General features: G+C 35.1%; 2 protein-coding genes across 2 annotated transcripts; one reads left to right on the top strand and one right to left on the bottom strand.

Moving 5' to 3' along the window:
• Positions 1-2,230: 2,230 nt before the first annotated feature.
• LOC128246154 (monocarboxylate transporter 1-like) lies at positions 2,231-6,286 on the bottom strand. The gene is made up of 4 exons (XM_052964345.1): positions 6,187-6,286; positions 5,000-5,143; positions 3,090-3,998; positions 2,231-2,373 (listed from the first exon to the last, which is right to left on the bottom strand). Exons 1-4 carry the CDS (start codon positions 6,284-6,286, stop codon positions 2,231-2,233), a joined length of 1,296 nt encoding a protein of 431 aa, XP_052820305.1.
• Positions 6,287-15,598: 9,312 nt separating this feature from the next.
• LOC128246156 (uncharacterized) lies at positions 15,599-20,776 on the top strand. The gene is made up of 4 exons (XM_052964346.1): positions 15,599-15,688; positions 17,905-18,080; positions 18,593-18,736; positions 20,640-20,776. Exons 1-4 carry the CDS (start codon positions 15,678-15,680, stop codon positions 20,774-20,776), a joined length of 468 nt encoding a protein of 155 aa, XP_052820306.1. The 5' UTR covers positions 15,599-15,677.
• The last annotated feature ends 6,712 nt before the right edge of the window (positions 20,777-27,488 follow it).

Below are 27,488 nucleotides of genomic sequence, written 5' to 3' on the forward strand. Positions count from 1 at the left end.
GTCATGAATCTTTAAGTTTTGGTGTTTTCTTGCCATTTCCTTTGTTGCGCCATTTGTCCCGGAAGCCAACAATTTGGCATATAGTGTCGTTTAGACTGTCTATTAACACATGATCACTAAATTTCTTGTGTTTAAACTGAACAGTTCGGTTACCTTTGTATATAAGTGGACCAGAAAAGCAAAATTTTGACAAGTTGAGGCATTTCAGTTTGGCTCTATGTCATTTTTTATATAAAACACTAAGCCGATGAAGTGGAAAAACCTTATTTTGCTTAGAAAAAAATCTTAAAAGAGTAGGCAGGCCATTTTTGTATTGCTGTTCTATAGACACCATTGAAAGCTACAAGGAAAACTTTACTTGGTCAAATTATTCCAATGCATAAGGAAAAAATGGCTCTTCAAAGGTTTGCGGCTTAACATTTGAGGGAAATGGCTGTTTCTGCTTTTTATGAAAATACCACAGGAGCTAATATTTGTCTCATTCATTTAGTGTTTGATATATCATTGCCAAACTTTCAGTATGTGTTGCTTATAGCCTGAAGCTGAACTATAGGAGTTTTGAAGTCTGTTTCTGAAAATATGTTGCTTAGATAGGCTCAAGACCACAGTTATCTGCCCCCCCGTTGACCAAGATCCGGATGTGAATACAGAAAAAAGAGTGCTCGTGTTCAAGTATCAATATTTTATTAAAATTGAATGAAAAAGAAGCAAAACATGTTCTTTTTGCAGAGAAATTGACTGAATTTGACACTCTATTGCAGAAATTGATAGTTTTCAGTGTAAATATTGGAAAAATCATAGCTTGTGGAAGTCCGAAAATTAGTTGTTTGTAGCCGATTGACTCCTTGGCAGAAGGGTTATGCATTTGAACTCAATTTTAACAGTCGGGTCAATGGTCAACATGGTGCTTTCTTGTGATTATATTTTGTGTCTTGAATTGTTCTAGAGATGCCATGTTCTTGTTTTTCAATTGGGATGTGTATAAAGTCAAAAGCCAGGTTAGTGTCTATATAAAACATATAGTAAAAATAACTGTGGTCTCACGCCATAAGTGCACCTGGCCCCAATATCACAAAAATACTCAGTCAAATCTCAATCTCAGTCTCAACTCATTTTTATCTACATTAAAACATACATGTAGTATGATTAAATATCTTGGATTTTTTAAATATTTTTCAATACGTATTTTCTCATATAATGTTTTGAAATGGTTTTGTCAATTATTCAAAGAAAACTTGTTTTAGAGCAAACAATATAGGTGAATTGTACTCAAGTACAGTTTTGGCTGTAGACTTATTTTCTCTTTGAGCCTAAAGTTTAAATCAACACACTAAATGATATATATTTTTTGGTTTTAAACGTATGAACACATATATTATTTTAAGAACTTTCTTATTTTATGTGGTTAACCGAGTTGAGACTGAAATTGAGTTTTGACTTAACCTTTTAGTCTTAATCTTTAGTTTTTAGCATAAATATTAAGTCTTATTGTGATACTAGGGCCTGAAGCTTTGAAACATGTTTTTTTTTCCTCTGAAATTGATACATGAAGATCCCGAAGTGATAACTTCTGTAATGTTACTAGTAAGGTTACATCCATACTCTTTGTAAGCGGATAATATACTCACTAGACTGATACTTCCTTCTTGAAACATGCTGGCTTGTGTGTGTGTATTACAAGATTTAGGCATTGCGGCTACCGAGACGTTAGGCGAGGTTACTCGTGTATTGACCTGAATTTGTGTTTGAATAATTTGCTTCCCTTCGCATGGAGTATACATAACATACAAAAAGACCATGATTAATGCATCTTAATGCAAATTAAACGCATAGCTATTTTAATTTATGAAGAGTTGTGATTTGCTGCATGGATTTGTTTAAAGGATGTAATAAATAATCAGTCTATTCATTAAATAAGTTTCATACAGATGATATTGAATACAAAATTAAGGTTGTTCTTGGATGACATGATACTACGCTGTTACACGTTTTTGTATAGGTAGCGTTAGGTTATTTTCCGGGCAGCCTTCAATAAAAAGACATCAAAGAAGTTTTTGAATCAAAAGTGACTGATAGGCTGTACTGATTCATCTATTTCATATTATGACTTCAAATTAGTAATATTTCAATAAAAAACACAATCCATACCAAAAAGAAGACATTTCAATATTTGATTTGTTATAATTTTCGAAACAGTCATTATTTCATCATCGCTTAGTCTTTGCGTGCTTCATTTAATATACACTGTGACGTCAATGACACGTGGCCTCCTCGTGGCGAACGCTGTGACGTAAAGAATCACAGCCAGTACGTGTATGCTGATGGTGATGTAAAGCACGAGGTTGTAGTCACTGGTGATGTCACGGAAATATCCTGAAAAAGTAACAACACTTTTTAGCTCGTTGTATTATGATACAATTTGCGTTGTTGTCGTCGGCGCGGATCTATATAACATTATTCAAATGAATCTTGGTACGCATGTTACAGGAGACAAAACGCCAATTATATTGATGCATGGAAGGCTCATTACACTGGTTTCAAGAGGTTTTGGGTCATGTCCCATTACAAGAGAGACAAGCGTCGCGTTCGGACTGTAGCGCTATTGTTAAAGTTGTTAAAACATAAACGTAGCATTGAAAACTCTTTTTATTTTTAAACGTTTCTGCAAACTGGTCAAGTGACAGGTAATTACATAATGCACCACAATGATTTATAAACATTAGCCAGTATAACCTCAAGGACGTACAAATGTATATAATATATATATGTATATATAAATATATATCGAACCCGAAGGCTCGATTGTTGGACCATTGTCATAAGCATTAAAACAATGCGACGGTATCATTTTCACTGCTGAATTTGACTGAATTATGTTTTGAATAGCTATTTAAGGTATATGTGTATGACTTGTTTAAGTTAATTGCGTTCTGTATTTAAATCACGACGTTACGCAAAATAAGTAGAATGTTTAGCTTTCTGTAATTGATCATACTTTGGCGACTTAGTTAAAGATATGTTCTTTTGTGGCTTATATAACGCAAACAAAAATACTCTGAAGTGTTCAACATTTTAAATTTTCTGCTTACCCAAAAGAGGCCCAGACGCGGCCGTCAGCAATCCCATCATAGTAATGAGCGTCCCTGACGCCACCGAGATGAGCTCGGGCCGGACAATCTTCAGTCCGATCAGGGACGACGTCAAAACGCCACCGAGGGATACACCAATTAAGGCGGATGCCAGAAAATACAAAAGCGCACCGGAAGAGAGTAGAATTAATGAGTGTCCAGTCAGACCAAATACCGCAACGACGATAAGTAAGCATGAGTAACTTAGTCCCGGAATCTGCTTCAAGAAGCCGGGAACTAAACCTGATATTACGTTTACGCTGTTCACGACAACGAAGGCATTTTGCCCCTCCTCACGTGACAACCCGCGAGAGGCGGCTATGTCAAGCTGTAACGTCAGATAAGCGTTAATAGCAGCCATCAGTAATCCAGTTCCTACCATATTAAGCACATTTTCTAGAAACAACACTTCTCTCATTTCAAGAACTACTTTCCGAGCAGTAAACACTACCTTTTGCCAATATAGAGCCCCTGATGTCACGGTTGTATTCACCGCTTTATTGTCGCCATTTTCAAGGTCGCTGATTATCTCCTTTGGCTTATCATTGGTACGACTTATTATCTTAATATTGCATTTTTCATTGTCATTTTCAATGATTTTGTCTGGGATTTCTGATGTCATTTTTCTAGGCTGGTTCCAATAAATGAGTATGGATATAATCCAAACATTAAGGAAGAGACCACCGAGCACAAGAAATGTTCCCATGAGCCCGAAAACCTCGACAAGTCTGGGCAACAGAAATGGGTAGAACACACCGGCAAGCCCGGTTCCGGTGGAAAGGATGCTCAGGCAGACGTGACGTTGACGTCCGGTAAACGCTTTACTGATTGTCGTGATGCAGACGACATTGAATAGACTGATACCCGAACCTGGATTAAAAAAAAACATAGATGAATTACATGGACATTCATTATTAAACATATAAAAAGAAAATGTTGATTGAATGTAAGATCGCGATATATATATTACCTCATGAACCTCCAAAATAAATAATTCATTCATGGCTATGCTTCTCGTTAAATATAGATTTTGATGCTCACTTGGTGAAATATATTTTGAAAACAAATCACACTTAAGCAAACAATTTAATTATTTCGACATAAATACGATAATTATTAAGCGCTCTCTGACGTCACTCTTTACCCACAGTTCTCTGATAGGTGGCACTGTTTTTAGCGCTTTTATTGTGAAGCGCGCCTCCAGCCGTGCGATAAGATATTAAATTTGTCCTGTTAAAATAATTAATTATTAACAAACTGGGGCGTATGGTGTTATGCGGTTTGAACCACTCACATGTAGTGCAAATATCCAATATTGTTTAAAAAAACATGGTCCAGTACTCTGTAAAACAGTCCGAGCGTTCTTTGTATAGATTAGTCCTGTGAAATTCCAGCAAAATTTGACCAGGTCTTTTTAGAAGAAGCCCGCGCAATGATCTCTTTATACACTTAGTGTGTATTTTTTAAGAGCGACAAATGGCCATAACACTGTAATCTAATAGTCAAAGTGAACCCTTCCGACGGCGTTCACAGCTATGCTTGATATAATTCACTACCGTAACGTTGAAGTATCTGGATTCAGCTTGACCGTCTGTCTGTAGACACAATATTTTGCACGATTTATGTCCCAAATTTCACAGGAGTGTTTGGTATTAAGCAACGTGGTGCATGTCGTCAGAGTTCGCTCTGACTAGAGTTATGGTTATTTCTTTAAATTCATGTGTACATTGATATTCTTGGCTGTGCACACTTCATCTCGAAACTTTATCTCCAAACCCCTGCTGGCTAGGGTACATACGGTACCGTAACATACTAAACAACATTATAAAGAAACACCAGTATCAACAGAAAATACTTTGAAGTACATATACCTCCAACCAAAGCGAGGCTGATATACAGATGCTCTAGACGCTTGGCGTAAAAGCTGCACGTAACACCTGTTGGAATCAAAATGGAGGCGATAATCGAAGATCGGAACAATCCTATCCGTCGAATTAGGGCGCCGCTCAATATTCCTGGAAAATGGAAACATCTTTTTAACATGAGTATATCCATAAGTGATAAGTTTTGTTATACCTTTAAGGTTACCCCCATAATTAATTTCAATTTCTGCCCACTCAACATACTGGCTCAAAGTTGATCAACCTAAAAGACGATTATTAGAATTTTGTTGTTTATGTTATTGTAAATATTAAGTCATCGCTGTGTCTATTAAATGAAGATCGATCTACTGACGCCCTTATTCATTTCATAATCGGAGCTGATAGTCCAAATTAGCTTGCACTTATATATTTTAAAGTAATTTTCTTCCCCTCACATAAAAACATACTTACATACAAAACTCGTGTTTTTGGACTTGAACTATTTAAAATAGATTTTTTTACCTAAATCATGTCTGAAATTCGCATTTTTTTTTATTGTTTGTTTATACTGATCCAGTCTAAGTTCCAAATACATATAAGTTATAACAGTGTTAATTTAAAATAATATAGAATATAAAGCATGCTGGAAAGCATACAAAATGCGACCGATACGTATACATTGTGAGCATACCACGTGATAAATTACGTCATAGATGTTACGCCAGAAGGCAGTATTTTGCTTCGAATGAAGACTTAAAAAAATATAATTCACCATTTTAAATGAAACATGGCACAGTCTACGCCGCTAACGGAGCCTCGCTTTCGGTCTTATACAAGAGTTTGATTGAGAGTGTAGTTTCTTAAAACACGTCGACAAACCTTTTCACAATACGGCCGTCTGACGGAGCATTGTCAAAACATTATTTTGGAAACAAGTTTGTCGAAGTGTTTCATGAAACTAATCACCTTATTAAACTCCGGTAATAAAACGAAGGCGTCGCTCTTTAAGCGGCTTAGACTGTCCTTGTTTCATTTAAAATGGTGCAGTCAAAGAAAAGTTATCTTTGATTAAAGTCTTCATTTGAAGCAAAATGTTGCCTTCTGACGTAGCATTTATGACATTATTTATCACGTGGTATACACACTAGTACATAATGCTTAAAGACTTGACCAAGAGTAATATAACCAGGATAAACCTAGTGAGTTGACGACGCCCACGAGGCCCGCCAGTAGACCGGATGTTGCGGTGCGTCCCCGCTGAAAGTGAGCCTCAATGTCGAGATAGAGGGTGCCCATCGTAAATGAGATGCCGACGACGGCGCTGTACCCGACAAAAATGAAACACATCAGCCGCCATCGACCTGACCATTTGCTGAAATATTGAAATGTTGTTTTATCAAAGTGGTTAATCGGCGTGTGGATCTAGAAAATAGTTATTAATCATTTATACTGGAGCATTATTGTAATTGGGCTTTATAACTTTCAATAAGCTTAATGTTTTCGGCGACGAAAAAGGCAACAAATTCTAGTTTATTTCAAACGTTGAGGCCAATCTGGTTTTTAAACAATTTCGAGTCTTAAATTCAGTTTTCTTTGTAGATGTAAATATTATGTTAATTCACTTTTCTTTGTGGATGTAAATATTATGTTTGTTTTGGCAGTACCTTGTAAGGAAATAAACAAAGAATACAAAGTATAGATATGCTTGCCAAAGTGACATGGAATTGGAAAATGAAATAGGATAATTGATGAATGATGGTTTCCGATAATGTTTGAGTCCTAGTATTTCACAACATTAAAAAGCCACTTATTTTTTCTCCAAATTTGTAAAGGGCACGTCCCCACATATACATGTATGTTCATTATAAGCTGTGTTATTTCATGCGCACATTTCATTTTGCACAATTACACACTGAATGGTGTTAAATTATCACTTGACTCTTGAGTCATACTTCAAATCATATATACACATTGTCGTAGCTACATAAAGGACATTCAACTGTTCCGAAAATTTACCATATTAAAAAGTAAATAAATGACATTATGGAAAAATTGATTTCACTGAAAAGTAAAAAAAAAATGACACTATCGTGCGTTGAATGGCATGTACCTTCTGGGGTAGATATTATAAGTAACGGAGTTTGTAGATGACCCGATATGGGATATACGGGGCAAAGGAAAGAATATCGGGTGAGAGGGAAGCTCGAACCCGAATACTATTTCCTGCGCCCCGTTTATCCCATATCGGGTCACCTACTAACCCCGTAACGTAAATATCATGTCGACAACATGTTTACATTTTTTTTAAACTTTATTTATTCATCGGAAAATAGAAGATGTAAATTGTGTGTACCAATATGGAAATATATGGAGTCACCGCGTGACCAGTCCAGGACCAATGGCTTTGCGTCGTTCATGTTGGAGGCGTGATATATTAGCTATTACAATATGCAACAACTGATCCGAAGTCTTTTTAGCTTCTCTGGCGGTCATTTTTCACGATTTTCATCAAATGATTTAAAGCGTTAATGAAATTCAAAAGTCAGTAAAATCTTCTTATCTCCCTAACCCTTAAAATGTTGGTCATGTAATGCCACACAGCGTAGCTCTTAATTATGTTCCTACTAGTTTGTTTTTACTTACTAGACATAATATCGAACAAAATGCTATATGAATGTCATGCCTTTTTGTTTCGCTGTTTATGTGCAAACTGCCTTAAACCAACTGCAAACGATTCTACTACTACTACTACTACTACTACTACTACTACTACTACTACTACTACTACTACTACTACTACTACTACTACTGCTACTGCTACTGCTACTACTACTACTACTACTACTACTAATACTACTAATACTAGTACTACTACTACGTCTACTATCACTACTGCTACTACTACTGCTACCGCTACCGCTACCGCTACCGCTACCGCCACCACCACCACCACCACAACCACCACCACCACCACCACCACCACCACCACTACCACTACCACTACCACTACAACTACTACTACTACTACTACTACCACTACCACTACCACTACCACTACCACTACTACTACTACTACTACTACTACTACTACTACTACTACGTCTACTACTACCACTACCACTACCACTATTACTACTACTACTACTACTACTACTACTACTACTACTACTACTACTACTATAACTCATACCACTTCTACTGCTGATACTGCTCTTACAACTACCATTACTTCTGCTACTGCTGCTGCTATTACTGCTTCTGCCACTGCTACTGCTACTGCTTCTGCTACTGACGATTATAGAACAAGAAAAAAACCCACACAATTGTTCCAAAATCGTTTACATCAATTAAATTAAATGTTAGAAACGCAGGGAAGTAATTATGAATATTAGCGTACTCAACCACAAGCTATAAAGTGGTGTTTTAAAGGAAGAAATCAGTTGAAAATGCTTTAAATGATCGCTTCAATCATAGATATTACACTAATATATCATTTGAATCTTAAAATTCATATTCGCTGTGATATTAACACGGATTTATGCACAAGAATGTCCTACCTGCTCTCCATGTCTTTATTTGAAACGTATCATTTGTTTGCGTTTTTGGTTAAAAATTTACACTATTCGTTGGCTTATATTGCCCACATTGTTGGGTGTTTATTTCCAAATGAAATGTAAAACTTTCCTTTAATGAAACACCTGTTATACTTGACCATTAAAATATTGTATAATTTAAGTGGTTTTTGTGTGGTCAATCATTAGTTGATTGGGCGTGATCCATTGATAAGCCGCTACGATCCGAACATAAGAGCAGCAGGGGTGCGGCGGGTACTTGTTGGTACCTTTGTCTGATGAAATAAACATGAACGCACAATTGTACCAGTTGCGATATTAGTTTAGTATACTTACTATAAGTATGCACATCTCAATAGTCATATTAAGAAATTGTGCCATAAGAAATACATGTACTTTTACTGTAAATCATTGTTTAATGAACGTGTGTGTGCTTATAAGCTGCGCATATTAAAAAGTGTATTAAAGAAACGAACGTTTGTCTATTTAAAACACTAACAATGAAATCTGCAAAATTCCATGGAAACAATCTTTTTATTATAAGAACATTAACACTGAAATATGCAAAAGATAATTACAACAACGCTGTCAGTTTTGCATATGGTGGGCTATGCGCTGTATCTAAGAATACCACTTACACATATGGTATGCTATGCGCTGTCTTAAAATATAACTTACATATGGTGGGCTATGCGCTGTATCTAAGAATACAACTTACACATATGGTATGCTAGGCGCCGTCTTAAAATGTAACTTACATATGGTGGGCTATGCGCTGTATCTAAGAATACAACTTACACATATGGTATGCTATGCGCTGTCTTAAAATATAACTTACATATGGTGGGCTATGCGCTGTATCTAAGAATACAACTTACACATATGGTATGCTAGGCGCTGTCTTAAAATAAAACTTACATATGGTGGGCTATGCGCTATATCTAAGAATACAACTTACACATATGGTATGCTATGCGCTGTCTTAAAATGTAACTAACATATGGTGGGCTATGCGCTGTATCTAAGAATACAACTTACACATATGGTATGCAATGCGCTGTATCTAAGAATACAACTTACACATATGGTATGCTATGCGCTGTCTTAAAATGTAACTTACATATGGTGGGATATGAGCTATATCTAAGAATACAACTTACACATATGGTATGCTATGAGCTGTCTTAAAATGTAACTTACATATGGTGGGCTATGCGCTGTATCTAAGAATACAACTTACACATATGGTATGCTATGCGCTGTCTTAAAATGTAACTTACATATGGTGGGCTATGCGCTGTATCTAAGAATACAACTTACACACACTGTAAATCCAAGTGTTAAGTTTTAGAACATGATTTGAACACCCAAATGCAACAGATATTGAACGCGTCTTTCCGTTCAAAGAGTGTTCTAAACCTTAACACTACTGTTCAATAATTGAACATCATGTTCAATATTTAACACTCCCAGTGTTAAAAATTGAACACATCAAGTGTTCTATAAATTAACACCGGACGCGTTCAAATTGGATGCAACAGATATTGAACACTTAGAACACGTTCAAAGGCAAAGTGTTCAGCTTTGGAACACATAATGTGTTCAAAATTGAAGTTTTCGTAATCTTGACAAAATTGGAAGTGTTCAAATCATAACACTAGTGTTCAAATACATTTAACACCAGTGTTCAGATGGCATGGTTATAAAAGATTGAAATAAATCATATAACATAAAAACAATTTTATTGAAAGGGATTGTTATAACAGACACAAACAAACCCTAAATGATATTTCTGAAATCATCACTCAACAAACGAAAATCCACATAAATGGCAGAAAAATAATACTCAAACAATACTTCTTATTCACGCAGCTTGTTTTAATACATTTTAAAATAAAATTGACAATTTCACTGTACATGCAACATACAGTGATACTGAAATGTTTCATTTATTAGTTAAAGGACAACAGGTTAAGCAGTCTATAATAAAGATCCAAAAAGTATATATTTTATAATATATTATATACACTGTATTTCAAAAATATATGACAATACATGACAAAACTGCATATCCTTAGAATCAAAGTTTTAGTATCACTATGGCATTAAAAACATAATGTGAAACATTTTGTAAGATAAATATCAACTCAAAACCAAACAGTAACAAATTATTGTTCAGTTGATGCCAAAATCGTTTACATCAATTAAATTAAATGTTAGAAACGCAGGGAAGTAATTATGAATATTAGCGTACTCAACCACAAGCTATAAAGTGGTGTTTTAAAGGAAGAAATCAGTTGAAAATGCTTTAAATGATCGCTTCAATCATAGATATTACACTAATATATCATTTGAATCTTAAAATTCATATTCGCTGTGATATTAACACGGATTTATGCACAAGAATGTCCTACCTGCTCTCCATGTCTTTATTTGAAACGTATCATTTGTTTGCGTTTTTGGTTAAAAATTTACACTATTCGTTGGCTTATATTGCCCACATTGTTGGGTGTTTATTTCCAAATGAAATGTAAAACTTTCCTTTAATGAAACACCTGTTATACTTGACCATTAAAATATTGTATAATTTAAGTGGTTTTTGTGTGGTCAATCATTAGTTGATTGGGCGTGATCCATTGATAAGCCGCTACGATCCGAACATAAGAGCAGCAGGGGTGCGGCGGGTACTTGTTGGTACCTTTGTCTGATGAAATAAACATGAACGCACAATTGTACCAGTTGCGATATTAGTTTAGTATACTTACTATAAGTATGCACATCTCAATAGTCATATTAAGAAATTGTGCCATAAGAAATACATGTACTTTTACTGTAAATCATTGTTTAATGAACGTGTGTGTGTTTATAAGCTGCGCATATTAAAAAGTGTATTAAAGAAACGAACGTTTGTCTATTTAAAACACTAACAATGAAATCTGCAAAATTCCATGGAAACAATCTTTTTATTATAAGAACATTAACACTGAAATATGCAAAAGATAATTACAACAACGCTGTCAGTTTTGCATATGGTGGGCTATGCGCTGTATCTAAGAATACCACTTACACATATGGTATGCTATGCGCTGTCTTAAAATATAACTTACATATGGTGGGCTATGCGCTGTATCTAAGAATACAACTTACACATATGGTATGCTAGGCGCCGTCTTAAAATGTAACTTACATATGGTGGGCTATGCGCTGTATCTAAGAATACAACTTACACATATGGTATGCTATGCGCTGTCTTAAAATATAACTTACATATGGTGGGCTATGCGCTGTATCTAAGAATACAACTTACACATATGGTATGCTAGGCGCTGTCTTAAAATAAAACTTACATATGGTGGGCTATGCGCTATATCTAAGAATACAACTTACACATATGGTATGCTATGCGCTGTCTTAAAATGTAACTAACATATGGTGGGCTATGCGCTGTATCTAAGAATACAACTTACACATATGGTATGCAATGCGCTGTATCTAAGAATACAACTTACACATATGGTATGCTATGCGCTGTCTGAAAATATAACTTACCTATGGTGGGCTATGCACCATATCTAAGAATACAACTTACACATATGGTATGCTATGCGCTGTCTTAAAATATAACTTACATATGGTGGGCTATGCGCTATATCTAAGAATACAACTTACACATATGGTATACTATGAGCTGTCTTAAAATATAACTTACATGTGGTGGGCTATGCGCTATATCTAAGAATACCAGTTACATATGGTGTACTATGCGCTACCCTTAAAATATGACTTAAATATGGTGGGCTATGCGCTATCTAAGAATACTTCAAACAAATGGTGTGTTATGAGTCTTAAATAGCGTAAAGCATATCACATGTAAGTTGCATTCTTATAACGTACATAGCAACTAACGTGTGAGTTGTATTCTTAAATAGCGCATAGAATACCACATGTAAGCTTCTTTTTAGAAATGAATTGCGGGGTTGATGTCACTATCGGGGTATGAACGCATTTGGGCAAGGCAATGTGCGTGGAGTCCGAAGGAGCTTCTGGAATTTTAAATAATTCTAAAACGGTTGGTCATAAAAGTAGGAAAAATACACAGAAAGCAAATGGCGTTCTTTTGGTAAAGCTGATTGATTAGATCGATTATGACCTGACTTTGCATATGCAGAGTAATTATGTGGCTGAGTAATTAAGAGTTTAATAATCAATTATACAATTGTAAATATTTCTTATCAATCTTGATTTAGTAAACGGAAAAAATGTAAATGGTTGTGTTTAAAGTAAAGCAATTTAGTTTGTAATATCCCAATAGTTTGTATGTACGTAAGGTGCTTCATTCGTTAGAGAAGAAATATGAAAATCGATCAATCAAACTAACATAACCTGTTTGTACGCGGGTTATCAGTCTTCAACTCCACCATTTTTCTTACAAATAAGTGTGAGACATCTTAAAAAGTATTGCATTAGAAAAAATAGTTAAACTTCGTTATTGGACACGTTGGTATGTCGTACACCCATGTTGACCACAGTCAGTGTACACGTAGGTACGTAACACGAATGTAAATGCATAGCAGGTATTAGATGTAGCCATGTTGTCAATTCATTAACATATGTTATTTGTGGGGCGGTGCAAATTTCTTTATACTAGCACTCGAGCGAAGTCCATTCGGCGAATTTACTGATATATATATATATATATGAGTGTACACGTACATTTCAATCGAGCGAAATATCTTTAATTTTAAAACTAGGTTACCCAAAGCTTAACATTAAGTTAATGTATTGAGCCTTAAACGATTTCAAAATTGGCTTCTTCATGTTTCATGACAGTAGACGAGACTTTATTAAATTGATTCTTAATTGAAATTTCGACATATATTCGTAGTGTATTCATACTTGATTTAACTAACCACAAATGAATACTACTGTTACTGTATTCAGGAGAAACCACAATGGTTATTAAACATATTCTGAAATATATTTACACGGAAAGTTATATTAACAAAGTTATTGAATGCGATTGCATTTAGTTTTTTAATGAACACACGAAAAAAACGAAATTAACAAAAAGCAAGCTTGGTTATTCACTAGCTGGGATAGATAAGTGTGCCATTATATCACATCCTGTACTCAGCTACAGGAAGAAAACTACAAAGACAATACTCCAGCAGCCTTACTCTGACCAGAGACACTTATTAAAGAGACACAGGGTGGTTGTATATCCATTTATTTTTAACGAAATGTTTGGTTATGTGTAACGTGTTATGTTCTCATCGACGTTGTGAGTATCTGGTGTTATGTTTGCTTGGGAAATGATCTCACTTGAATTTAAAGCTATTTGATATGTAAATGTAGTTAACACAGCACTTCTTACACATTACAACACGTTTACTTAGATATTCAGATATTGTGTGTTGTTACATGTAAGAATTACCTTGTAGGATCAGTCAGCATTACAGAGACGTTTATGTTTAAACAGGTTTTCGTGATCGCGCACCGTTAATCCCATGTCAAGAAGATTACATATAAACACAAGGTCATCTTACCTTCAACTCAGTTAGATCTCACCGTTGGAGAAATCATTCAATGATGCTTACTTTATAAAATGGAAAAAAAAAGAACCTGAAAAAGTTTCCTTTTAAAATAAATATAAACGACATTGAAATGTTACTATTTATCAACTTCTAGCAACTGGATTTATGCTTTAACAATAAAAGCACGCATTAATAATACTGCGGGGTATTGAACACATGCATTTCTAACACCAGTTGATGTCTGGTGCCCCGCATTTCTTTACCATGAAGAAGAATTGTATTAAGATCGTGCAGTATTCCAAGCACTCTTGCAGTTTGGCTTTTTACTTAGTTATTGAAAAAAACACGAGGAAATAAAACCGTCGTGGTACCACATTCAGAATCGAAAGTGTTCAGTGCCACTTGCATTTCACTTAATGCATTGTTATCAATCTGTTTATTGATTTGAGTTAATTATGCGAATAATAATATCGTTATCGGATTTTTATATATATATATAGTGCACATTTAGATTCTTGTTTGTACGTAATCTCCAGAACATGGTCGTATTGATTATTTGTTCTTATGAGTGAAACGGACAATTCTTTGATGGTCTGTTGAAGATTTAGGTGTTCGTGTTCGGTCTTTTCTTTAATAATTATTTCAAAGTGTCAGTGCAACTGACCTCATAAGACCACAAGATTTTTTTTACTAATCTTGAGCAGATTCCAGTTGTACAAACGCTCATGAAACATAACTTGCAGTGAACTTAGTTCTGATTGTATTATGTCTCAACATTACTATTGCAGCGAAGATACCTCATTTAGTACCATGAGACTTACAATTTTACTTCGTCAACCATAGATTCCAACAAGTACCAGCCGCTTCCCTGTTGCTCTTTTCGAATCGAAACTGCTTATCAGTGGATCAAACCCAATCACCGAATAAATGACACACACACACACCGCTTAAATGATATATTATAATGGTCAAGTAACATTAAAATAAAATATCACTGTATAGTTTTCTTTCACAAAAAAAGAAGAAATGTAACATTGTATTCATAACGAGTATGCAGGTTCTTTTTATGCATGCTTATGCATCGATTCATGGCAGTATCATAGTGAATATTAATTTTAAGATTTAAATGTAACGTTATTGTAATAATATACATCATGTCAGCATGACTGAAGTGATTAGTTAAGTTTATCATCAAGAACTTATTAATAAAATGTAAAGACAATTTTACTTATTTAAAAAAAAACACGTAGTAGCATGCTGTTAACTTAACCAAAATATAATTTGACACTTTGATACTAAAGCCACTATCTATTTCGTACCGTTTGTACTATCTGAAAAGATAGATTAAATAACGCTCACATCCCTTACAGAAAAAATACAAAGTGTAAGACGATCTTAAGCACAGAGCGCAGCGCGTCTGACTATATTCAGTATCAAAATGTTAATATATTCACGCGACAAAGAGTTTATCTTTTTATTCACTTCTTTCAGATCTTGCAATCCGACCAAATGCTTTGCGAATAGCATTTCTAAAAAACAAATTTAATACCGTGTTAAAATTATCAATATTATACGTAGATAATGGAGAGAAGGTAGGACAGTATTGTTTATATTGTGTATAATAATATCATATTTATTTGGAATCTATGTATTTAAACGTAGAGGCGTAGCTAGACCAGAATGAACTTTTAGGCTCAACTTGCTAGGTGGGTCCAGGTGCATGCTCCTCTTGTCATAAGGTACATACATTTTTATTCAAAATAGAGCTATATTATACCGGAGTGGGAAATATTGAATATTAAAACGTTTGATATGAATACAGAAGGACTGAACACGTAGGTTTTGTCTTTTTTACAGGATGACTTTTATGTTTTTAAGAGAGACATATTTAGTTATAACCTTCCCGATTTTACTGCAACATCATATCGCTCAGAAAATAAGAGAGGTATTAATACTAAATGTGTATTATACGTAAGTTACAGCAGCTTCATCATTATTTCCAATGTATTTTGTACAACTAAAACTATTGACACTTTATCACAAATGTTCATTATCCTCAACTGCTATATAAACGCGTTGAAATTAACAAAGGAGTCAAATTTGCTCACGTGGGTATATTTGTCCCCAAGGCGAAAATTTGGCCATGGACAAATGTTAACTTTCAACAAAAGTGTCCATTTCAAATTGACAAAATTATGAGTGATTCTTTTGAAGTGATGTACTAGTACAGAATAAATTATTCATCAGTAATAAAATTTTATTTTCAATTCCAAGATACTTTGGTAAATACATAACAAATTGTATTCTATGTTTCTTTCCTAACAACCTACCACAACCTACAATGAAAAGACATTTATTGTCGGAGGAGATTTTAATATTGTTCTAAACTGTACCCTAGATAAAAAGAATGGCAAAATAGACACACACAGAAAATGAAGAGAAAGTATACATAACATGGTCGATTCTTGTGACCTAGTGGATGTGTGGCGATTACTCCATCCTTTCTATTTGCAAATTTGACGACAGCTCTTTTTCTTTGCACCACCGTACTGTGGTTGAGCTGGCGTTTAGAGGCCGTGATATTCAAGAGTTGAATTAAACATTTGTTGATTACCACATTCTACGGATCAGTGCAAGAAAACAATTAAGTTACCTTTTTAAATTGTACATAATTTAGCTATCGAATCCGTCATAAGGTTCATACATTTTTAAATAAAAGAAAGTCAATTAATCAAACGATCTTTTACAGGAGTGGGAAATATATATTACGAATTACAGAAGGAATAAACATTTACAGTTTATGTATTTTATAGCAGAATGACAATTTGTTTTAAGACACACATACTTAGTTATAAGCCACAACATTATTGTTAAACAATATCGCTGAGAAAATAAGAGAGTTATTAATACATATGTGTTAATTAAACGTAAGTTAAAGTATCTTTATTATTATTTCTAATGTACTTTGTACAATCCAAACTATTGACACTACCAAATACGTTCATTGTCCTCAATTGCCATATAAAAGCGTTCATATAACAAAGGGGGCAAATTTGCCCATGCGGTGTTATTTGCCCCGTAGGCGAAAAAAATCGCCCATGGACTAATCTTAAGTTTTAACAATAGTGTCCATTTCATATTTGCAACATTAAGGATGAGTCTTTAATGTAGTGATGTACTAGGAATTTAAACATGTTCATTAATAATAATATTTTATTTTCAATTCCAAGATACGTTGAAAGATACATATATTAAGTTGGAATCTATTTTTCTTTCCTTACAACGCCGAAACAAATATATAGTATTTTAAAGTACTATTTGCATCTCGAATAAAATTAAAATCCACAACCGTTACGAGAGAAAGCAACTCGAATGAGTAAAGAATTAACACCTATTATTATTCGCTCGATTTATGAACAGCTTGGCTTCGATAATTATAACAAAATAACGTTTAAAATAAACTAGAATGTGTTCCTTTTTCGAACGACCGAGGTAACGTGAAACTAATGAAGCTCGAAATGTCGAAACAATTGGCTTTAAAACTCTCTGTAATATAAATGCTCACATACAAAAGGTTAATACATAAGTTACTATATAAAGTAACAGATTTGTACAGGGATTTTTCGATTATTTGCATGACTCAGCGATTATCAGTTTTGCCGCCCGGGCCGATTTTCGATTATAATGTCGAAACATGTGAGGTTAGAACTCTTTGTAATACTAATACACACATACAAAAAAACAACACTATTGCGAAGATCTTCACGGTGAAAAATCATTGCAAAGAAACACAATTTTAATATTTCAGTAAATGGTCAGGTCGATGGCGGCTGATGTTTGTCATATTCCTCGCGTTCAGCACCGTCGTCGGAATCTCATTCGCGATGGGCACCATCTTTCTCGACATTGAGGCTCACTTCCAGCAGGGACGCACCGCTATTTCCGGTCTAATAGCTGGCCTTATGGGCGTTGTCACCTCACTAGGTTGGTTAATCTTGTAATTCTGGCTTTTTAAGCTTTCTTACCAATTGCTCCATTAATGGATACGTCCCTAAATAATGCTAAATGTCTTATATTGATTTAAATAAGCACTGCGCTTTTTATTTTTGTATCATAAGCATGTGGTGAACAGAATGTTGAACGAATTGGTTTAGCTCTGTGTCACCTATTTTGAACGATTACAAGTCCAAAACATAGTGAGTTTTGCATTTTATGTATTGATGCGACGGGAAGCAAATTATCTGAAAGAATGATTGCACATTTACGAGTTACTTCACGATTGAGGAAGTCGGTAGACCCGCATTAAAATTATAGACTCAGCTAAGGCTAAACTTTGACAATAAAACAGACAACATGATTCCATGAATTGTTTTAATAGGATCTTACTATGATCCAGTATAGTGAGTTGACACCCGCCAACAAATAAAACGGGGTTGACCTTAGTCGTATTATAAAGATATATTAATATCTGAAAAAAAAATGATTTCATCTTCCAGGAATAGTAAGCGGCGCCGTAATTCGTCGAACAGGATTGTTCCGATCTTCTGTTATCGCCGCCATTTTGATTCCAATAGGCGTAACGTGCAGCTTTTTCGCCAAACGTCTTGAGCACCTGTACGTCAGCCTCGTTTTGGTTGGAGGTACCAAGTGAAGCATGTTCTTCGATATTCGTGTATCTGTGTTACGTTTGTGTCACATTACCATATGTAAAATGCACTACATCTAAATCGCTGCAACAGTTGTCATAAAAAACTGCGTTATATGTGAACTATTTTAAACATCAGTCCGAAATCAGTGCTATTCAACGCTACAACACACGTTAAGTTTTTTTAAAAAGGCGCTTTCTACCTTCTTCAGCAATATTTGCAATAAGGTGTATATTTTAAGAACAATGATGCAGCATTCAATATTTGGTGTATACGTTACGACAAATGGTGCAGCGTTCAATATTTGGTGTATACGTTACGACAAATGGTGCAGCGTTCAATATTTGGTGTATACGTTACGACAAATGGTGCAGCGTTCAATATTTGGTGTATACGTTACGACAAATGGTGCAGCGTTCAATATTTGGTGTATACGTTACGACAAATGGTGCAGCGTTCAATATTTGGTGTATACGTTACGACAAATAGTGCAGCGTTCAATATTTGGTGTATACGTTACGACAAATAGTGCAGCGTTCGACATATAGTAACGTAATATTTGTGTAATATTACTTTGTGTACGGTCAAATGCATCTTACGTGCCATGATGTACTAGAAGTAGAAACTACAACTGTATTGCGTTTAAGGCCACGTTACTTAATAAGTGCACAACTATTATACGGCCGCACTGCCTTATTTTAACGATCTTCTTAACGTGGTTCTGCGATATTTCTTGTAGGTATCATGCTGTCGAATCCTTGCAATACAAGTCGTAATACTTTGGGGATATTATGATAGGACTCTTTTCTGGTGACCTGTATCACGTTGAATTCGGTATGAAAACACATAGCCGTTGATACCGCGGGCCGAGACGTTGACATGTTTACTCACCGAACGATACGTGATACATGTCACCAGAAAAACTTTTTATCGTAATTTTCTATTTATTATATACCTGTCTATTTAATTATTCCTTTTATTTTCGGTTTCAATTTAATTTAAAGTAACCGCCATCTGTCAAATGCGCGAATGAATTCGAATGTGTTATGTAGTTTTGTGTAATGAAGTCAAGGGAGGCAACTACAGCGAAACGAAGTCAGAAGTTACATAATTTACTTTAATGAGCAAAATAAGAACAAAATAGTTTACAAATTAACAAATTGCTTTAAACAGAACAGTAATTAATGTCACATCACAAAATAACAAAAACAACAAAAAAATATACTTATTTTGCGGGATACACTTATCCTCATGTCCTGTAGACGTAACTCGACCATTTTAAACAAAGGTAATATTCGTGGGATTTTTTTCATAAAATGCAGAATTGAGGGAAGTTCGTGAGTCAATCATTTTTTCTATCGATGACTCGAATTCGCCTTCTTCTTTGTATTGAAGAGCTGCACATATTTTTGATAATAACATGGATAATGCAACACTTTATGGATTTCGTAATGGCTCACTGAAGCAGCTATCCAGTAGCTGATGGAATGGGAGCGTTCTCTGTTTTGCTTATCCTCACGGTCTTTTGAAGAACCTGGATTTTTACATGCTTCTGGAGCGTGTGTAAAGTTAGATAATTTAACGTATCTAAAAGTGGACTGGTTTTACCACTTGTTTGTTTTTGGTCACGCTATTTTTATCAACGTGAAAGTAGTTAAGAGATAACACACGGTACTCGCATGATACGGAATCAGAAAACAACAGTATCACGAAACGGATTTTTCAATAAGGCGTGTTGAAATTTCTCTGTTGGACATGGTAAAGAAATTTGATAGGAATTTGATTAAAAACGTACTCAAAGTAAAACTTGATACTTGTACAAATAGACCTTCATGTTATATTTAATACAAATACCAATTTATATCCATGTGGTAACAGTCTTTATTTTAAATTTCAGGTTTGGGTATTAGTTTATTATACGTCGTTTGCATCACGACCATTAGTCAAGCGTTTACAGGACGACAACGTCACGTCTGCCTTAGCATTCTTGGCTCAGGAACCGGACTTGCCGGTGTATTCTATCTCTTTCTTTAGAAAAATGACGTCAGAAATCACAGACACTACTTGTGACAATGACAATGCAAGATGCGGCCCGAAAGCCGCGAATACTATTTGTGCATCAGGGGCTCTATATTGGCAACAGATAGTAAATGCTGCTCGGAAAGTAGTTCTCGAAATGCGAAAAGTGTTGTTCCTAGAAAATGTGCTCAATATGGTTGGAACGGGATTACTATTGGCTGTCAATAACGCTTACCTGACGTTACAGCTTGACATAGCTAGCTGGCGCGGGTTATCACGTGAGGTCGGACTGAACGCTTTCGTTGTTGTGAACAGCGTAAACGTAATAGCCGGTTTAGTTCCAGGCCTACTGAAGCAGATTCCGGGACTCAGCTACTCATGTTTGCTTATTGTCGTTGCGGTGTTTGGTCTGGCCGGAAGCCTTCTAATTCTACTCTCTTCCGGTGCGCCTCTGTATTTCTTAGCGTCCACCCTCATTTTGTCTCCCTCGGTGGCGTCTTGACGTCGTCACTGATTGGACCAAAGATTGTCCGACAGGAGCTGATCTCGGTGGCGTCAGGGACGCTCATTACCATGAATGGATTGATGACGGCCGTGTTGGGGCCTCTTTTGGGTAAGCAAATTGCAAACGCTGCTGCAAAACATCTGAGTCTATCTGCGTCTTTAATTCTGCGTTATATGCTGCAAAAGAAAAAAGATTTGACTTAGTCGAAAGGTATTAACCATTCAAGAAAGCTAAACATAGTCAATATGTACAACGTCGTTTTTAAGTTTAAAATAGAACGTCTTTAGAGGTAACGACCTAAAACAGCTCTGCCATAGATATATTAGTTTGAAATATGGGTCTTCTGGTTTTGCTTGTCACTTGACTTTTCTTCAGGGGTGTTGTCAAGTAATAATTGTGCAATGTTACGTTTACATCTTCAACAATAACGCTTCGTCGCAAATGCGACGCTCGGCTTTCTCGTTCCAGTTTCCTTAGTGACATTACTTGAAACTACCAACCAGAGTAATGAGACCTGCCATGCATGCACGATTAGTATCTTGCAACATGTGTACCAAGATTCATTAAAATACTCGAAGTTCGAGTTATGAAGTTTTTCTATAAAGACGCTGATACAAACGCCGACGACAATGACGCCATAAGTATGTCAGTACAACGAGCTAAATTTGTTTATACCTTTTACAGGATACTTTCGTGACATCAGCAGTGACTACAACCTCATGCTTTACATCGCCATTACGATTGACGTACTGGTTGTGATTCTTTATGTCCCAGCATTCCTTGCGAGAAGGCCACGTGGCTATGACGTCACAATGGATAAAAGACGAGACACCCCAAAGGCTGAACTTATTTCATTCCATGATAATAAAGAGATGCCTCGGTACAGCCTTCATCAGTGATTATTAACATAAATTTAAAACTCGTATGTGTCACTTTGGATTTATTTCTTTAAAGAAATTGTATTGGTTTGGAATTTATTTCATCTGCTGCAATGTACTTAAGTTTCCAAAACCTTAACGTTTTTACTCTTGCTTAATATAGATGGCAGCAACACCAGGAAAGTTGTAAACAGAACCGTTGATCGACCCTGACCTACTGACAGCAAAATAACTGTTATCCTAATCCTAATGCTGTATACTCGTCCAGCTCGTTATTAAGAACTGGAATTGTTTTTGAAAGATTTTTGTATTTAATATTTTTTGATCGTGATACGAATACCAAATCAAATGTATTTGAGAACAAATTGTATACATGATACTTACAGTGTTACGAAAGATAATTTTTCAGGTCATGCTTATATTGAATAAGTAGAATTTAATGTCTTAACTCGTTAATTAAGTGCACAATTTGTTTTTCATTAATCCTGGTGTTCCAATGCCCTTATAGTTTGATTCACAATTAATATTGCACCTTTATAAGTTGAACAACATTTGCAAAATAAATGCAACAAAAGCGTTAATGTTATCCTCAAAGACACATTTTATTCAATCCAAAAATTTAGAACTGTTCTAGTACTGGTTTACTTTTAATTATAGAAACTTAAATTTTATCCAAAGACCCAAGATCAAAGAAGTTTGCTCTTATATATAAAATAGGAATGTTTTTGAAGATTATTTACAATTTATCAAGAATTTTCACTCAAATTCTATAAGAATCTTGTTAATTCTAAAACATTTAGACATGAGATAAATAGAGAAATTTTGAACATTCTAAACATATCCCCCCAAAAAAACAGTCCAGACCTATAATAGGGCTGCAACATGAATCTAGATCAGCTAACAAAATAGAATTAAACTATATAATAATGCATCAATGAATTTAGAATACATACCTGTGTAAAAATCGAAATGAAATATTGTGAATTTTCATGTCGATTTGTCGAAAACTGTCGCGAGAATGACACTGACATGAATCATTGTTATATTATATTAGACGTTTTATTTGTCATCTAAATAGTGATTGACTTGCATGTCACGCGTGTATTTCATGCTCGACTACTTAATATATAAAGCGATGATATTTATATTCGACAGAAAAAAATATTTCTTTAGACCTTTCTTGACATGTAATTATTATTATATTTTTGACATTACATGTGAACCTTCTTTATTAAATACAAACACCATATGAATATTGTTAACTATCTGGTTTTGTGACCAAAATTGAAAAATACATTTGAAGTGAGTTTGTGTTTTTTAAAAGATTCATTAACGCTTGAAGAAATTGTATGTATTTGTTTCTCTCAACTCCTATGTGGAATTTTGCAACAAGAGAATGTAATTTTTTCCAAAATGGGAAAATAAAGATGCATGCTTGTATTTTACTAGTGACCGTAATAACGACAAATATAAACGTTTAAAATATGATAGTTGATCATTAAAAAATTAATCTAAATTAATCTATAGTTTTCATGAGCAGGAATAACATGCATTTAAGATACTACTAAAAGATGTATCCACTAATTATATGATCGATGTATTTTGTTAATCATTTGATACGTGCTGACGGCGATCTTTTTATTCAAATTTAAGTGATCTCTACGCAAACAATGCAGCTTATTTGTGAAAGCTATCAAGGTTTGATGTAAGGAATCTGACATCTAAGAATGTTTCTTTTATATCGCCAATTACATTATATGTTCGAGCTCCGACAAACAATATACTGCCATGCAAAGAACAGGAAATAGAAGGTTTCATATGCCGATGCAAGTTTGGTTAATTCACAAGTACAGTTAGTTCATTGCAATCACAGACAAAAAACTAGAGATTGCTTTTTTGAAAAAGCGCTTGTCTCCCCTATTGTGTGGTCGTAGCTAATAAAAAATAAAGGATGGACATGAAATTTGTAATTTTGGACTGGAGACGAACAAACAGTGAAGTTTGGTTTCTTCACCCGTATTAAATAGTGAACATCTATTGCATGAGATCAGTGGTCCTATGAATATTAAGACTAAGTGTGATAGATGGATGTCAGGAGTACCATTTAGTTTTATTTCAATCTGGAGTATGCAATAATCACAGATGGTTTGTGGACAGCTGACGACTGCATATGTGATGTCATGGTATCTGTAATGTTTTGGAATTACAACATATTCTTTGAAGTTGCCATTTTTATCTTCACCTCAAGGTCACGGCGACCTTGACCTGTGACCTACTGATGACAAATTAAATATGTTTCATGTCAAAGTCATGACCAACTAGCATACCAAGTATAAAGTTTCTTGATGCAAGCGTTCTTTAGTTATTGAGCGGAATCCGTTTCTTCACCTCAATGTGACGATGACCTTGACCTCTGACCTACTGATCTCAAAATCAGAGTCATCTACTAGTCAATACTAACTAGCGTACCAAATATGAAGTTCCTGGGTACAAGGGTTCTTTAGTTTTTGAGCAGAAACCATTTTAAGCTTAAGGTCACAGTCAACATATCGATTTTACCTGAAGGTAACCGCGACCTTGACCTTTGATCTTTTGATCTTAAAATCAATAGGAGTCATCTACTAGTCATGAACAACTAGAATACCAAGTGTGAAGTTCCTGAACCAAAAGATTCTTTAGTTATTTAGCGGAAACCGTTTTTTTCAACTCAAGTGTACCGCGACCTTGACTTTTGACCTATTGATCACAAAATCAAGAGTGGTCATGTACTTGTCATGACCAACCAGCATACCAAGTATGAAGTTCCTGGGTTTAAGTGTTCTCTAGTTATTGAGCGGAAACGAAGTGTGACGTAGAGACTGACGGATATGACAAATCTATATGTCTCCCCATGAATGGGGGAGACTATAAGTATCTTCCATGGTCGAGAGTGTAAGATAGGTTTATTCCGACCCGAGCGTAGGGTGTTTACCGAGTTTCCTCAAAACACCTTGCGCGAGGGTCGGGATGAACTTATCTTACACGAGCGGCTATGGAAGATGCCTTTTCTCCCACCTCAGTTAAACAAAATAAGGTAAAAATGTATTTTTTGCTGGTACTCTTTTGTGCTTAGTGAATATAATTGCGTATGGATATGCGATAATTCGTGGTTGTCATGGATATGCGCGCAGTGATTCAGATTATGTTAATAGTCAAATCGGCCTTTAAATAGTTCTAAGGAAAGTTAAGCATTATTTCTTGAAAGGTGCTTGAAAACTGTTTTATGGTGACATTTGAAGCGAGAAATACTTTATTAGCATTCTAAATATTGCCACAAGACAATGTGTCTATGATGCTACAGACAACAGTCTTCAACAAGGGAGGTAATTACAATGTGATGACCATTAAAAGGAGTTCCATACGGGCATTTTATATTCGCCCGTGGGCAAGATTAGAATTTCTAGCATGGTTAAATTATTGGATCTACTTATCTAAGGTGGGAGAAATAACAATCCGTTTGGAGGACTCTTTACTACTAGGCTGTCGACTTATGAACGAATATAAAATTTTATACCCTGGCCTCAGATTCTGAAGTAGAAAAACAAAAGTACAAGGCAGAGGCGAGGGCCAACCGTCAGTTGAGGTCAGAATAATGCAATAAAAAACACAGCGCAAGATCATGGCCATACAGAAAACAAAAAGCGTCACATAGCAAATTTACAGTTTTATTGCATTGAAAAAAGATGGGTGGAACAACACTTGAACTGAGTATATTTATTCGTACAGGTTTAATATCCATTTAAACCTCAATTTATGTTAAAGATATATAAAACTGTATCCTTCGTTGTCGCGCATGGTCTGTTAATACCGTGTTAAATTATAAATTATATAATATATTTGTTATCATGCAGTTTTGCATAATTTTATTTTTTTTTCTAGTATGAGCGATCTAAACGAAATAACGCACACAAGTCAGCCTACTTGCTCAAAATCATTAGAACTCATTTGTCAACTACAACTGTTATTTTATCATATTTTTTCACCGCTTGATCTTTCTTTTACTTATGTTCCTCTATAATCATTGCAAACCGGATAAATAATTTGATAAAACCCTTTAATCCTATTGGAATTTCAGCGACATTCGAAGATCAACAGCCAATACAAGCCACAGGAAATCCTGATCTTCTACTGAAATAGTGAGCAGCAACTGGAGCAAGAAGAAGACGTTTGGTGAAAATCCAAACAGTCTATTTAGAGGATGGTCACTGGACACGAACAGTTCAACCACACGCCACACGTAAAGATGACATCTTCCTTTAAAATATCTTAAACGCCCCTCTCCTCCTTCGACAGTTTCCTCCCAGAGTAGATCAATCTGTTATCTGGAATAGGGAAACGAGTTTGCAAAAAATATTATTCCTTGACTCAATAGTTCATACAAATAATGATCATGATTTAGGAAACTATATTAAGTCATTATATAAAAACATACCTGCTGTTTAGTGCTGTCGATATTGCCACCTACTGATGTCTGACTGTCTAATACTGATCACTTGTTCTAAACTGGGTGTGATTAGTAACATATCTATGAACATATAGGGTTTATGAATTGAAACGTTCAAACTATGACACTGCCTTAAATGAAAAAGCACATCAGATGTGAGGGTGATATCGTACATTGTCGAGCCTCGGAAAATAATTTCAAACGAGACCCAACTTTATTTTTTTTACCGTTTCTTGGTTTTTAATAATCCACAAACTGTACATATCAACGTACTGTTTCTGCATACATTCTAATTGAGCAATTTTCCGGAAAAGGTACCCAGATTGGTGACCGAGGAACTTTATCATCAGAATTCTTATATCTAAATAGATCATCATCCCTGGGTCCTGGATCTAAATCTAGTATTTAGATTACACCAACTTGTTTTAAATCAAGCATACCCCAATGAGTATGCCTAGATCTGATCGTTGGAAGAAGACGTTCAATGATAGAACTTTATAGAATTGAAAACAAATCTGAAAAAGTTTCCTTTTTAAATTAATCTAAACGACATTGAAATGTTACCCTATATCGACTTCTAGAATCTGGATTATTGTTTTAACAATAAAAGCATACCAGTAAAATACTCCAGGGTATTAAACACTGGCATTTATAACACATGTCCAAGTCTGGTGCTCCAAATTTCTTTAAGGAAAAGAAGAAGCATGATCTCTTGCAGTTTGACTTTTGACTCATGTATTGTAAAACAACCTAAAAACAAGGAATTTAAATTGTCGTGGTACCACGCTCAGAATCGAAAGTGTTCAGTGTCACTTGACACTTGCGTTTTCTTTCAATGCATTGATGTCAATCAGTTTAATA

This window comes from Mya arenaria, chromosome 9 (genome assembly GCF_026914265.1).
Source record: "Mya arenaria isolate MELC-2E11 chromosome 9, ASM2691426v1".
NCBI lineage: Eukaryota > Metazoa > Mollusca > Bivalvia > Myida > Myidae > Mya > Mya arenaria.

Coding starts and splice junctions, on each gene's coding strand:
- LOC128246154 (XM_052964345.1), bottom strand. CDS start 6,286: ATGGGCACCCTCTATCTCGACATTGAGGCTCACTTTCAGCGGGGACGC. Junction 5,144..6,186: donor GGGCGTCGTCAACTCACTAG/GTTTATCCTGGT, acceptor TCCATTTTCCAG/GAATATTGAGCGGCGCCCTA. Junction 2,374..3,089: donor CGCGTCTGGGCCTCTTTTGG/GTAAGCAGAAAA, acceptor TTACTTTTTCAG/GATATTTCCGTGACATCACC.
- LOC128246156 (XM_052964346.1), top strand. Junction 18,081..18,592: donor GGGCGTTGTCACCTCACTAG/GTTGGTTAATCT, acceptor TTCATCTTCCAG/GAATAGTAAGCGGCGCCGTA. Junction 18,737..20,639: donor CAGCCTCGTTTTGGTTGGAG/GTACCAAGTGAA, acceptor TTTAAATTTCAG/GTTTGGGTATTAGTTTATTA.